Here is a 15,192-nt window from a genome sequence, read left to right on the forward strand (position 1 = left end):
TAACAAAAACATTAAAACAAACATTACACATAGTTAGAGTGAAGCTTAAACTCGTCTATTAGTAGTTTAGCATTTTCAACACATGAAAGGACATTGTGTATTTCAGTTAATATTTAAAGCGGGACTTTTATTTTGAACTGGTAATGTGACGTCATTAGACGGCGCCGCACTCCAGCGTTTGCATGGTTCGGTGGAAGGAAGGTATGTTTGTGTTTTAATCATTCATTTAAGTAGTTTCTACTGTTTATATAGTTTTTCTAGCGGTGTGCAGCGGCTGAACGATCGTTTAATGTCACAATGAAATGTTTTGTACTGTTAATGAGGGTTATTTTGAGATGTTTTGTTGCGTCTCTTTTCACTCCCTTCATCAGTTTAACACTGTTTACACACCCCGCACGGTAATGCAGAGTAGTTAGGCGTGTAAACAAGTCATACACATGAACGCGTGTTGAACACAACAACAGTGTAACAAACTCGTCAGTGCTTTATTTAAAAGGTCAGAGAAAGTGAAGTCAAGCCTAAAAGTTACTAAAGGAAGTCAATTAATGCTCAGCCATTTACTGTGGTAATTTACTTTCTTCATCTAATCTGGTCAGGGGTCAGTTTTCTTCAGTAAACCCAGAGTTTTCCTTGTCTTTTCCCTTTTAAAGCTTGTTTAAATCCTTTATTCATTTATTCACACTGCAGAATTGTGTATTCTTACTAAGTATTTGAATTGAGGTAAAGTTAATTTTATATTCACACATTCAGACTTTCATCTTAATATAATAATAATTTCAGTAAAGTATCACTTGCAAACTCGTTTAAGCAGTCAATCAGCATACAACATTGTTCACAGTCAAATACACCGTGCTATTGTTGTTTTCAAGGCATACTTGCGGGTTATTTCAGGCTCAATATTCAAAGTACCATAGTAAACAATAGGGAGCGGGTCACAAGTTGTCACTGAATGAATGTGCGAATATAAAACCAACTTTACCTCAATAGTGTTTGATTGTATTTCAAGATTGGATATTTTTATTTATTTATCATGAAATTATATTAGATGGCCCCCACGGCTGGTCTGTATATTATCATTATCGAGATAATAGTATCAGGGCAGACTTATAAGCGAGGTAAGCAGCCGCTTAGGGCTCCCAGAAATTAGCGGGCACAGACCAATGCCATGAAGCCTATATTAATCATTTAACTTATAAGTTTTCTATCATATGTTGTAAAATCTGTCCATAATCTTTGTAATTTTAACGTTATTCGCCTACTTCTTTTCAAAAGTGATACGTTCCATCTTTGCTAAAATCCAATCACAAAAATGGCTAATTAACCTCACATACTTTGTAAAATTAATTTTCATTTGTGATTTTTTAAAATATTCTTTACATTAATAAGCTAAAGGTTACACTCAAAACATATTTCAAACATGCAGTTTATTTACAAATGATTTAGACATTGAAACCGGCTTGTAGATGTTTTGAGTAGTTTGTGTGACTCATGTTAACAGTTAACTGTTTTTTGTTTGTTGTCTTTTAGACCCATGTGACATGTATACTGCTTAATCTTGGCCAGGGCACTCTTGTAAAACAGTTTTTTAATTTCATTCCTGGTAAAATAAAGGTTAATGTATATACACATGTGCAGAGTTACTGAAGTTTGCCCTGCGTGCTTGCGTTTTTTTTTAGTTACTTTGGTTTGGTGCGTCAGTCTTATCAATGCTATTATTCAAAAAAAGGTAATGATTCACACTCAATTTCCTCGTACTGTTTTTATTTTTCTTACATTTTACAGGTGATTAAAAGACAGATGTTTCGGCACAAACCATGTGTGAACTGAGGAAGGCTTTGTGCCGAAATGTCTGTCTTTTAATCACCCGTAAAATGTAAGAAAAATAAAAACAGTACGAAGCAATTGAGTGCGAATCATTACCTTTTTTTGAATAATATATATACACACACGCACAGTTGAAGTCAGAATTATTCGCCCTGTTTGAATTTTTTTTATTGATTTTGAAATATTGCTTAAATTATGTTTAACAGCGCAAAGAAATTTTCAGTGTCTGATAATGTTTTTCTTCTGGAGAAAGTCTTATTTGTTTTATTTTGGCAAAAAAAAGAAGCCGTTTTAATTATTTAATTAAACCATTTTTTAAGGTCAATATTATTAGTCCCTTTAAGCTATATATTTTTTTCGAAAGTCTACAGAGAAAAAAAAAAAAAAAAAAATATATATATATATATATATATATATATATATATATATATATATATATATATATGTGTGTGTGTGTGAGTGTGTATATATGAGAGAATGCTTTGAGTTTTAATGCTAGGCCCCCAAATCATTAAGTCCGTCCCTGAATAGTATACATAAGAAAAATGTCTCTTCAAAACCTATATAGAATATTAAAGGGCACCTAGGTTACCCCTTTTTTTTAGATTTAATATAAGTCTTTTGCGTCTCTAGAATGTGTATATAAAGTTTCAGATCAAAATACCCATCAGATTTTTTATTATACCTTTTACAAGATGCTGTCTTATACTGATTTCCAGCAGGGGGTGGTTTTGTCGTACTGCGCCTTTAAGACGAGTCTTTCCCGCCCACTGTTTCTACATGCCTCCTCCCTCAGCTGCGTCAGACAACAGACAGACTTAAAGGAAGGAGGTCTCACATAGCGTTTGTGAGATACTACAGTAAGAACTAACCTTTACTAATCAGTATTGTGAAGTTGCGCGCGCGCAACACACACAGGCAGGCAGACAGAGCGCGCTTAGCTTAGTTAAGGCTAACCTCAAGTACTGTGTGGATATCTGTTATGCTAATGTACAAAATAAACCTGATTTAACTTCCACAAACCGGGATTGAAGCGTCTTCTTTTATAATTGTTCTGACACGCGGCTGTGCTGATGAAGTAAAGCTGAAGGAAAACGCTGTAATTAATTACACACATACTCGGTTTTAAAACACTTTAAACATGTGAAACTTACTCTTAATCACATTTGATGATGATTGCTGATCCTAGCGAACAGAACAGAGCTTTTATTCCCGGTTGCTTTGCGTATGTCTGTCTGGTCTTGTTGACATATACACGCGACTACCGGAACATGTTAATGCGCGCAGCTGTCAATCAATTCGGTGGGCGGGGGGAATCGCACACCTACGTTATGGTGCGATCGATTTGAAAACAGCTCCAATTGGCCGACCCTTTTATTTGTAGTTAAATTGAAAAAAAAGGACTGGGTGTGTTCATATCACCCCAGTATGACGGTCTATACACTACACCAACACACAGATCTGTCCAAACAGCTTGAAAAGTAGATTTTTTTTTTACCATAGGTGCCCTTTAAGTATTCTATAAAAGTACTTGTATATAAAGAATTATAAAGAATAATTAAATTTTAGATTTTTTTTTTTGATGTGGATGATGTAGGCAGTCGAAAACTCTTTATTTGTCTTTCTGCAGTTAATGCACTTTTGAAAGATGCTTAGCCGAACTTTTTGCGTTTGTTGCAACGGGCAATGTTGGTGTCCTCTCGGGAAATGCAACCCGTTTGGTTCTCTCCACCAATCTGCAAGCTTACGAATATGAGCTGTGTCACGAACTATGTGTGTGCACTTAGCGCTAGTCACCACACAGCCAAGAACTTTGGCTTTTGCACTTGATGCGCTTGCTGGAAACCCGAGCTTTGCCAACTGTGCAGACGAATATAAAATATTGCAAATTAGAAAAGGTTGGTCCGTTAATTATGCAACTGTATGTAATGTTAACTACCCAATACCGATAGCAGAACCGTTAATATCAGAGCTCATCGATACTTTGGTCTTTTGTAATTTAGCACCGATACTGATAAAGGACCGAGTTACAGTACCCTTCTCTGTCAGCTATAGTGTATCGCCTATCGGCATCCATATCTTAAGAGTTATAGTTTATCAATATCGGCCAAAATATCCATATCTGTGTATTCCTACATAAAACTTCATGTTTCATTGCTAGAGGATCATGTTTGAAGAATTATTCAGTGGCTGTTTGCCACCTATTGGTGAAATAATGTAATTGCTGCCTACAAATGTTTGAGCTTTGTTATTTGCATATGATGGTGATTTAAAATTTTACCATAAACATCAGTGGTTTCATCTAAACTATAAACTGTTCTCCCAGTACTGATATGTTATTTGACTGTTTGTTAACTAAAGACTGAATCTCTTTCTTGATTTGAATGCAGCAATTGGAAGGATTATTAAACATATGCAAATCATCATCATTTATAATTTGTTGCGTGGGTGTTGAGATCCCGATCCTCTATTGATTAACAGTGCAGCTCTCTTCCCTGGAGAGTTTTCATATGTTAATCTGGATCAGTTTTGAGGAAAACAAAACAGCACAATACAGAATGCCAATGGAGAGAAATGTATTTAACTATCAGGATTGCAATTAAAAAGGTATCTGAGGAGACATTTAAAAGCAAAGATATGCTATGATATAGTTATATTCAAATGCAAGTGTTGCTTCTGACAGTGTTAGTTAAGGTGGACTAGTTGCATGGGTTTGTCGAGCTAGTTTTTAATGTTGGTGATTTAAGGCTAATGACTGACTCCCTCACCAGTGTGCTGATCCTGAATCAGGAGCTCATCAAGAAACGGAAAAACTCCTGCTGAAGAAGCTGAGCGAGGAGAACGATGGCGAAAATTTAACGGGAAAAGGAAGAAATCCAGATTGTTAGAGTTGAAGCAGATCTTGAGGAACCTACAGGTTGGTTTTCATTTTCAAAGCTCAGCTCTGTCATTTGATCCTCATTCAGATCTGCAAAAATGAAGATGATTTTGAAAGTCACATGAGTGTCTCGTTTAATTTTGCGTGATTTAGGATGTTAGCCTTTGTAAATGCTTGGCCTTCATGATATTGTTTCTATTTTTTACTGCCAAACCAAACATTATTCTTCTTATAAACATTTCTGCTCTAACAACTAACATAACAGATGAGCTGTAGCATGTTTTTCAGCTTCTGGCTCAACACTCTTACCTGATTTTCCTTTATTTCCTTTTATAATAAAGCTGCTTTGACTCAATTTGCATTCCATAAAGCAGGGGTCACCAATCTCGGTCCTCTAGGACCAGTGTCTCTGCAGAATTTAGCTCCAACTTAGCTCAACGCACCTGCCTGGAAGTTTCAAGTACACCTAGTAAGAGCTTGATTAGCTTGTTCAGGTGTGCTTGACACTGGCACGGGAGTCAGGAATGGTCTGTACTGGTCTGGAACTTGATTGTACCAAATGCTTGTTGACATGATTGTTCAACATCAGGCTGCATTCTTCTGTTTTAAAGCTGGCAGTTCAGAAAATTAGTGGTAATCTTCTGCTAACACTAGGAACTTCTATGCATCTTAAATTGGGGAGTCCAAATTTTCCTGGCAAGTTTAACTCCATCTTTTCCAAACACTCCTTGAAAAAGTTGTCAGGAAGCTTCTGGAATGCATAGGATTTTATTTGTTAAGTATGTATAATTGAAGTTGGAGCTAAACTCTTCAGGACAGTGGCCCTCCAAGATCAGGTTTGGACATTCTTGCCCTAAATCATGGGTCACTAATCTCGGTACTGGAGGGCCAGTGTTCCTCCAGGGTTTAGCTCCAACTTCCCTCAACACACCTGCCTGCCATACCTAGTAAGACCTTGATTAGTTTGTTCATGCGTGTTTGAATTCGGTTGGAGCTCAAATCTGCAGGACACCGAACCTCCAGGAACAAGTCTGGTCCTAAATGGATTATGGTTTGGGAAATGAATCCACAGGCAAATTTGCTGGACCTTGTTTTCCTTGACATCTTGTTGTAAGCTAGAAACAAATGCAATCTTTTAAACCAGCTTTATGAACACCTTGAAGAAGTGCTGAGATGGCTTTGTAGTAAACTAAACATCATTGATGTGCAAAGTACATCACCTTCCTCTCACCTAATGCAGAACCTCATCCATTAATCTCTGGATAAAAAGGAAATCCAATAATTCATATAGCCTAGCATAGAGGTGTCCAGGGATTAAAGTTCTCCGTCGTTACGACGGATTTCCGTCAATTGGAGCGAGTCATTGACGGATTTCCGTCAATTACAGTGTTCCGCTTGTTCTTAATTTTTTTTCATGCTCTTTTCCTAATTTTAATGCTGTAAATATAGGCATTTCTCAAATAGTGTAATAAATGTCTTAATTTTAGTTTGAATAGGTCTTAAATTAAGAAAAGAAGTGTATTCAGCCTGCTGAGGAGGAAAAAAATTTTGTGATCAAAGCCTGGAGTGGAGCAAATGCACGTTCCTCTCTCCACTCTAAGCGTTTTAGCATCACTCCGCTATGGATCCACTCCGGGTTTTGGTATAGTTTCAGAGAAGTACATGTCAGGCTACGGCTGAGGTAAGTTATTTATATTTAAGATAGCATGGACCCATTTATAATGCAGGAAGGCTCCGATGTTTCGGAGATCGAAAAAAGTGTAAAAAATAAATGGAGATGGGCTTGGCTTAGCGAAATTGGGGAGAATGGCAAGCCTTTTAGTTCGTGGGCAAAAAAAATTAAACAACCAGGTACGTGTCTTTGCACAGTATGCCACAGGAAACTTCAATATGGCAGTAATGGCAAAAAAGTGCTAGCTCGCCATCAGTCAGAAGCCAGTCACAATGCCGCCGTTCGTGCTCTACAGTACACTTGCTCCCTGCCTGGTGCGACAAGTACCACAACGGAGATTCATGCATCTATGGCCGACCGTGTGTGCGATGTAAAAGTGCGCGTATGTTCTTTCATAGCGGAGCATGACCTGTCGTTCACAATCTCACAACCGCTAGTTAATTTGATGCAGTCAGTTGTCAAAGACAAGAGTGCACTTTCAAGATTGTCAATGTCTAATGCACATGCCTCCTACTTGTGCACACATGGTATTGCTGCTTATTGGAAGTCCGAATTGTCATCTAAGCTGAAAACGAAGATGTTCTCATTAAATGTAGATGAGGCAACAGATGGAAACATGGACAGGATTCTGAATGTTCTTGTTCGGTACTATGATGAAGATGTGGGAAAAGTGGCAACCCAGCATCTAGCCTCGAGGAAACTGAATATCGCAGATGCCTTATCAATCACAAACACATTGACAGATATTCTCCAGTCATATAGCCTGAACTGGAATCAGGTTGTTGGTATACTGTTGGATAACTGCAGTGTGATGAGAGGGAAAAAGTCTGGAGTAGAGACACTAGTCAGAAGAGAAAATCCATCACTGCTGGATGTCAGCGGAGACACTGTCCATATGGTCTCGAATGCAGCCAAGGCCCTTTTAAATACTTTCCAGGGATTTGTGGAACAATTTTGCTCTGATGTATACTATGACATTGAAAAATCACCCAAACAGAAAGAAATTTTTTCTGAGTTCCAGTCCTTACTTCATTTGGAGAATAAGAGCCTAATATGTCCCATCAGCAGCAGGTTCCTGCAAATGTTAGATGTGTGCAACAGAATACGGGACCTTATGGATCCATTGACCGTGCACTTCTACAGCGTCCTGTCTTCTCATGATCAACACAAACACAGGTACTTCTATTTTTGTATCATCTTATTTCTGTACTAGTAGGCTTTTTTTGGATCTTTAATAAAACACACACACGCACAGGTCTATGGTGATATCTTTGTGGGGCCCTTCCATAGGCATAATGTATTTTTTACTGTTTAAACTGTATATTCTATCCCCTTCCCCTTTTATTTCCCACGTGGGGCCCACAAAAAGGGCCCCACAACATCAAAAATCCCCGGTATTACTATCCATGAGGGGACATTTGGTCCTAAAAAAGTAATATAAATAAACACACACACACACACACACACACACATATATATATATATATACACACTCACTTTTTTGTTATTAATAATATTTAAAGATGCAGACATTTACTGGATTTTTTTACATAACAAATCTAAACCAAGGGGTGGCGATGCCTCAGTGATCAATCAGGTTATGTATATAAAGTTATAGATACAGTGACTCAAAGGGTTAAATATGTTAGAACAGTGAAGCTCAGCTTTATTCCAGATGCTATCAAATTATTAAATAATCTTTATATAGAAAAAAGGATGAGTCTTGACCTGTAAACTCAAAAATTATGTCATGACTGTTGAAGTATTGGCAATTAGAAATAGCATTGTCTATTTTTTCTCCTTAATCCTTATTTGTATATTATAATTTTGTGATGCAGATGGCTCCTGAACCAGCTTCTTGATAAGCATGCAGTTACATCTGATGAGAAGGCCAGGATAATATGTCTGCAACAGCAAATAGCAAAATCTGCGAGGATAGGAAGTGATGTCAACAAAAAACGAAAGACACGCATCTGTATGCTTTTTTCCGAGTTCGACAAGCTCACAACCATTATTGATTTGTATCGAGGTATGTTCACTTTTTATTCACTTTAAGTGTTAAGAAAAGTACAGAGATTTCTTATTTATTGAAATCCCTTTATTGCTATATTTATTATATGCTTATTTTTCTTGGAATCCTTGAATGGAATCTGAGTTAACTATAAATAGTTTTTAGATCACTGTTAATCAGATCACTTTGGTTAATACTACTACTACTAATAATAAACTATTTATACAGCAGTTTTCAAAAACAAAGTTACGGACTTATTAACCAGATTTAAAACATGTCAGGACTGATGTAATTTAAACTAGACAATTGAATAATACAAATGGAAATAACAAATCTAGAAAATAATATTAAAGGGTTGTAATGTTCTAAGAAGAGTATGTTACATTGCTATGAATGTGATAATTAATCAATGAATAAAATATACAGACCCATTTCTAATCTGGTTCTATTGTGATTTTTAGGTGTACTTCCAACTTTCCAGGTGTTCCTGAAGAAGTTGCAACATGAAAAGCCCATGATTCATGTGCTGCATGCTGAAATGCTACTGCTGGTTAGGGAACTTCTCTCCAAATTTATGAAGCCTGAAACTATCCCTTTGAGTGCAAATGGCTTGTTGAAGCTTAATGTTCACCAGAGAGACCTGCAGTACACTGACAAAAGGTTGTCTGTGGGAAGATTCAGCTTCTTTGCCTTAAACAAGGCTAGAGTGGAAAAGAAGCCCTGGGTGCAGAAGCTCTACAGTTCTCTCAGAGAAGGCTACATAAAGACAGCAACATTCCTCCTGAAAAACCTGCCCCTCAACAACATCATCATCACCTCTTTATCTGCGTTGACACCATCATTGATTCTCCACGAATCAGTCCAAGGTGCATTCAACACCTTGGCCAAGGCCTTGCCAAATGCTGTGAAGTCAGAAGAGTTGGGTCAACTGGATGAAGAGGTTCGAGCCTACCAGATTAATACAGATCTAGGAGCACAGGCCAAATGCTTTGAGGAGAACAATGCACGAATCGATGTTGACTGGTGGAGTAAGATTTTTGCCATGAAGATGACAGGAGGAGGAACGAGGTTCCCCATCTTAGGGAAGTTGGTAAAGGCTCTTCTGTCATTGTTCACTGGCCCTCTTGTAGAAGGATCATTTAACATGATGGATGATATAATTGAGAAAGACAGGGTTAGGCTGAACATTGAGACTTATGAAGGTTTAGCCATTCTCAAGTCCAACATGAAGGTAATGGGCAAAACTGCATCTAAAATGCAAATTACCCCTGCATTAAGGAGATTTTGCCTGTCTTCTTATGAGACATACCAAAATCATCTGAAGAAAAAGAAGGTGAACCTTGACAATCAAAAGGAAAGGAAACTGAGGGAAGCTGTGAAGGTTCTCTCAGAAGTTAGGGTTAGAAAAGTAAAGAAAGGTTCCACCTCTTATGTTTGTGCTAAAGCCCCCACCTCTTCCACCCTGGGAGTTAAACGAATAGCTGCTGCTACAGCCTCCACCTCCTCCACTGCTGGAGTTAAAGGTAAATCTGCTGCTACAGCCTCCACCTCCTCCACTGCTGGAGTTAAAGGTAAATCTGCTGCTACAGCCTCCACCTCCTCCACTGCTGGAGTTAAAGGTAAATCTGCTGCTACAGCCTCCACCTCCTCCACTGCTGGAGTTAAAGGTAAATCTGCTGCTACAGCCTCCACCTCCTCCACTGCTGGAGTTAAAGGTAAATCTGCTGCTACAGCCTCCACCTCCTCCACTGCTGGAGTTAAAGGTAAATCTGCTGCTACAGCCTCCACCTCCTCCACTGCTGGAGTTAAAGGTAAATCTGCTGCTACAGCCTCCACCTCCTCCACTGCTGGAGTTAAAGGTAAATCTGCTGCTACAGCCTCCACCTCCTCCACTGCTGGAGTTAAAGGTAAATCTGCTGCTACAGCCTCCACCTCCTCCACTGCTGGAGTTAAAGGTAAATCTGCTGCTACAGCCTCCACCTCCTCCACTGCTGGAGTTAAAGGTAAATCTGCTGCTACAGCCTCCACCTCCTCCACCTCTCCTGGAGCCACTCCTGCACATGTAGCTAGTCAAACACTAAAACGGGTTTCAGGTGTAGCCAAGCTTCAGGAATATGGTTTTACAGCCAAAAAGCAGAAAAAGTGAAAAGCACTCTAGAGGCATTTGGACAAGAAAAGCACTTTTTGGAATTTAGTGGTGGTGCTGTTACTTTTTTTTTGCTGTTAATTATTAATAGTTTCACAAAACATTGTTTGGTGTTATAAGATACATAAAACATGCACTGAAAAAAAACACTTTTTGAAAAAGCTCTATTTTGAATTTAATGGTGGTGCTATTACTTTTTTTCTGTTAATATGAGTTTCACCAAACATTTGGTGTTATAAGATAAATAAAAACATGCACTGAAAAGATGTGTGGTAGATGGTTGATTATTTGTCAAGTTATATATTTTTCAAAGATAGCTTTTAAAATATGCAAACTGGCAACATTAAAGCGGTTTAATCTCCCCTTAAAACGCTATTGGTCTCGGCTATTTAAATAAAATTTTGGTTTTAGGAATATGGCTTGGCCTGAAAAAAGTTCAGTCACAAGAATTTTTTTCACTTTAATCCCTGGGTGTCAAACTCAGTTCCTGGAGGGCTGCAGCCCTGCATAGTTTCAACACACTTACCTGTAGGTTTCAAACAAGTCTGAAGGACTCAGTTTGATCAGGTGTGTTTGATTAGGGGTAAAGCTGCGGCTTTTCAGGAACTGAGTTTGACACCCCTGGTGTACACCAAAGAGTGTACTGCAGAAGACCCCTCAGTCAAACGCCTGACTCTACAGTCTTCTGCCTCATCCAGGATGGAGAGGAGTCTGCAAATAGACAGGATCTTGAGCAGCTAATTGTCTGGCGTGGTCACAACAACCTGGAGCTGAACACGCTTACTCCTAACCTTCAGAGGGGTCTCGAGGACCACCTGTGTAATGCTACACTAGAACATCTAGGCTTAAAATCTGTTTTCCCACTCAGGCTATATCCACCTGGCATAAGATTTTTTTTTACATTCAGAACAGAAAGTTTCCAAACAAACTTTGTCTTTGGCATTGTGGGATTTTGCTTGTATAATTTGTCTGTCAACTATTTGAATGTTTTCAAAAATCATCTTGGAAGAAAGAAAATGTTTGATGCCATTAATCTGTGGTTGAACTATATCTTTTCCCCCTTAGACGCGATGCCTCTGAAGGAGAAGATGCATGAACTGGACACAAGACAAGCGAATGATCTGGCTGAGAATCCTCAGAATCGCGTAACCGCAGAAAAGCAGACTACAGATACACCCCAAAAAGCGGCTCAAAACAGGGTACTCCGAGTGTTCTTCAACTGCAAACAGTGTGGGAAAAGCTTCACCACGAAAGAACACCTTAAAAACCACACGAAGACTCACACTGAAAAGACATCTCTCACCTGCAAACTGTGCAAGAAGGTTTTCAGTAAATATATCATGCTGCATAACCACATGAGGATTTACCACGAGGAGAAACCCTTCACCTGTGAACACTGTGGGAAAGGTTTTACTCAAAGAGGACCGCTCAAACTCCACATAAGGACGCACACTCAAGATAAATCTAAAACCTGCCAAAACTGTGGACAATTCTTCGCTCAGAAAGCAAAACTTAAAAACCACATCAAAACGCACCTTGACGGGAAGTCTTTGGTCTGCGAGGAGTGCGGGAGGACTTTTTACCACAAAGAAGCCTTCGATAGGCACATGGTGGCCCACACTGGGGTAAAGCCTTATCATTGTGATCAGTGCAGGAGGAGCTTTGCCATGGAAGCGGCATTCGACAAGCACAAGAAAATCCACGCTGGAGAAAAACCTTTAGTTTGCAAACAGTGTGGGAAATGCTTTTATGACAAACTCAAGCTTAAAGGTCATGTAAACGGTCACGCTTTAGAGAGACATCACAAGTGCTCTAAATGTGGAAAGAGCTTTTTAGAAGAGGAGAAATTTAACCAACACATGAGATTTCACGCTGGAAAGAAGCCTTACAAGTGCGTTCCCTGTAAAAAGAGCTATCAATCCAAAGCAGGACTTGACCTCCACATGTTCACTCACACGTGCTCTCAATAACAGCCACATTTCCACAAGTGGGCCAACACCTCAGAAAATACATATTTTCACGCTGACCAACTATTGTACATCTAGTGATCTCACCGCCCTTTTTTTTCTCGTTGTTATTTTTTATAGCATCCTCTTTTCAAATGCTCTTTGATGAGCGTCCTTCATCCGATTTGTCTTTCTCACACACACACATGCATCATAACGCGCACGTTCATTACCAAACACACCTTTCAAACATGACAACAACTCCCGACAACTGAGAGTTACTGGCTGTTGTGTCTTTAATGTGGTGTAGAGCCTGCCACCTGATGAAAGAATATATTCAAGAAGGACACAGAGCAGAAATATCCCTTATCATATTGCATTTATTTAATGCAACATCATTTGATTTAAAAGGAAAACATAAGGCTGATCTTAAGCTATAATGACCTCTAAGGTGTTTAACGTGATTTCTTCTTGACTAGTTGCTCTATGTCTTGTTCTCTTTTTTTGGTTCATGTACTCTCCTGCACAACTGCAAAACTAGTGGAATGGACAGACTCTGCCTAAGGTATTTGGCGGGACATGGAAGTGACTGGAAATGTGATTAGCCCAGGTATGCTCGCTTAATGCACGACAGTAAAACTCTGCTAGTGGAAAGAGCTTTCTTATAGAAAGATCAACCTAATGCCCACATGAGAATATACACTGAAACATACAAGAAGTAGACCCTTTCACGTCAATGTGAAACAGAAGATCCTCCTAGAAACAGTCCTGAAGAGAAGAAAGAAATGTAGGGGGGTCCGTGATTTGGTCAGTTTGATCTCACGAGGAAACCTAACCTATTTTATGCTCTGTCAGATTGACGCAGGGACGCTCAACTCTGTTCCTGGAGATCTGCCTTCCTGCAGAGTTCAGCTGCAACCTTGATCAAACACACCGGTCTGTAATTATCAAGTGCTCCTTCAGATCCTACTTAGTTGGTTTAGTTATGTTTGATCAAAGTTGGAGCTACTCAGGGTATCTTCAGTCCATTCTCTATCCCTTTTCAAATTAAAAAAAAGTAAATTTAAAGAAACTGACATTTAAAAAAAAAAAAAAAAACGAAAACAATTTTTTATTTATTCATTATTTTTTTGATTTAGGGTAGGAAAAGGGATAAACCACTTTAAAAATTCATTATACACATGTAGGTGGTGCTAAAACACCCCTTTTCCTCTGATTGACCAACCAAATCTGAAATAAATATAACCATATATATATATATAACAACTAACATATATATATATATAACTAACAACTGTTAAAGAAGCTAAACATTAAAAAACACTATGTAAACAATATTTATTAGTAGTATTATTATTTAGGCCTACAGTAGCTCTGAAGCAGTCATGCAAACCAGGTGCTGCTCAGAAATTGTTATCTTTTTAAATTGTTATCAGCATCAGGTGCGCAGCAGCAAGACGTTTGGTAGATTGGGACCTTATTTTAATGACAAATGTGTAATAATACTGCTAATTTACATTTTTTTTTAATTTATGCAGACACAATGAATGTAAGCTGCTAACTAATCAAATGACAGAATATGTAAACTTAGTTTATATATATATATATATATATATATATATATATATATATATATATATATATATATATATATATATATATATATAATTAAATAATATAATAATAATTAAAAGCCTGGGTATGGTCTGCAGAGGGCTCTTATTTTGAGGGCAACACCACGAGCTCAGATTTGATTGACCTATCAGAGGAAAAAGGGTGAATCGGCACCGCCTAGATGTGTATATTAAATTTTTAAAGTCGTTTATCCATTGTCCTACCCTAAACCAAAAAATGAAAATTGAGCCAAAATCTCGTTTTTTTTTTTCTCGTTTTCATTTTTTTAAAGTCGTTTGCTCAATTTTCCTTTTTTTGTTTGAAAACGAGTATAGAATGGATGGAACCCTGATTGGAGCTGAACTCTGCAGAAAGGTCAATCTCTAAGAACAGGTATGAACACCCCTGGTTTACTAGCTAATTCATGTGAATTCATACGAGGTCAGTCATATTAAAATGTATTCTTTTTAATTTTTGTGGCACCAAAGCCCACCCCTAAACCCAACCGTCATTGGGGGATGAGCAAAACGAACTAAATTGCACAAATACGATCACACTAATCCGAATCAACCACTAAATCCAAAAGTTACGAATTGCTGTGAGATGGTGTTGGATTTTGTTCTTTGGGAACTGATTGGATAATGGGAAAATGGCCATTTCTAACACAAAGGAGAAAGATTTGAACTGAGGATTTCTATGTATGGGGAGTGATGAACATCTGTGTTACTTTTCATGAGTATCTGGTATTTGATTAAAGAAGTCTTTCCAGGAAGGAGAGAGTGCTATATATATATATATATATATATATATATATATATATATATATATATATATATATAAACACACATTTATTTATATATTGTGTATATATATGTTGTGTATATTGTGCCATTTAGTATCCTTTTCTAGGTCTTCAGGGAGTTATGAAAGTTATATTTTGAGCATTTTCTTTATTTACACGTAGCTTTATAAGACATGTTTTATTTGTTGTTTTGCTTTTGTCAGTTAATATATTCCCACACAAATGCAATAAATCACGTAAATTTTTTCACATCTCTCTGGTTCAATGCATTTTTTCATATACAATACAGGCTTCCCACA

The 15,192-nt window shown here is 37.9% G+C and overlaps 2 protein-coding genes and 1 long non-coding RNA gene across 4 annotated transcripts in view; 2 read left to right on the plus strand and 1 right to left on the minus strand.

The window, feature by feature from the left end:
- Positions 1–15,192, minus strand: part of LOC148682563 (uncharacterized) — a 172,694-nt gene that overhangs the window by 146,802 nt on the left and 10,700 nt on the right. The gene's annotated exons all lie outside the window — the stretch shown is intronic.
- Positions 167–12,476, plus strand: zgc:153116 (the record flags this gene model as incomplete). Its single annotated transcript, NM_001045423.1, is given in 3 exon segments — positions 167–201; positions 4,596–4,741; positions 11,597–12,476. Coding segments are annotated over 2 exon segments (953 nt in total), but the record flags the coding sequence as incomplete, so codon positions are not given.
- Positions 6,337–10,671, plus strand: LOC148682568 (uncharacterized). The gene is made up of 3 exons (XM_088650869.1): positions 6,337–7,550; positions 8,213–8,403; positions 8,847–10,671. Exons 1-3 carry the CDS (start codon positions 6,409–6,411, stop codon positions 10,529–10,531), a joined length of 3,018 nt encoding a protein of 1,005 aa, XP_088506995.1. The 5' UTR covers positions 6,337–6,408; the 3' UTR covers positions 10,532–10,671.

The sequence above is a fragment of the Danio rerio genome, chromosome 4 (assembly GCF_052040795.2).
Source record: "Danio rerio strain M-AB ecotype USA chromosome 4, GRCz13ab, whole genome shotgun sequence".
Classification (NCBI taxonomy): Eukaryota; Metazoa; Chordata; class Actinopteri; order Cypriniformes; family Danionidae; genus Danio; species Danio rerio.

What these genes read in the sequence shown, in the direction of transcription:
- LOC148682568 (XM_088650869.1), top strand. Translation starts at nt 6,409, where the DNA reads ATGGACCCATTTATAATGCAGGAAGGCTCCGATGTTTCGGAGATCGAA. An exon ending in CATGATCAACACAAACACAG is followed by an intron (nt 7,551 to 8,212) that starts GTACTTCTATTT and finishes TTTGTGATGCAG; the next exon opens with ATGGCTCCTGAACCAGCTTC. An exon ending in CATTATTGATTTGTATCGAG is followed by an intron (nt 8,404 to 8,846) that starts GTATGTTCACTT and finishes TGTGATTTTTAG; the next exon opens with GTGTACTTCCAACTTTCCAG.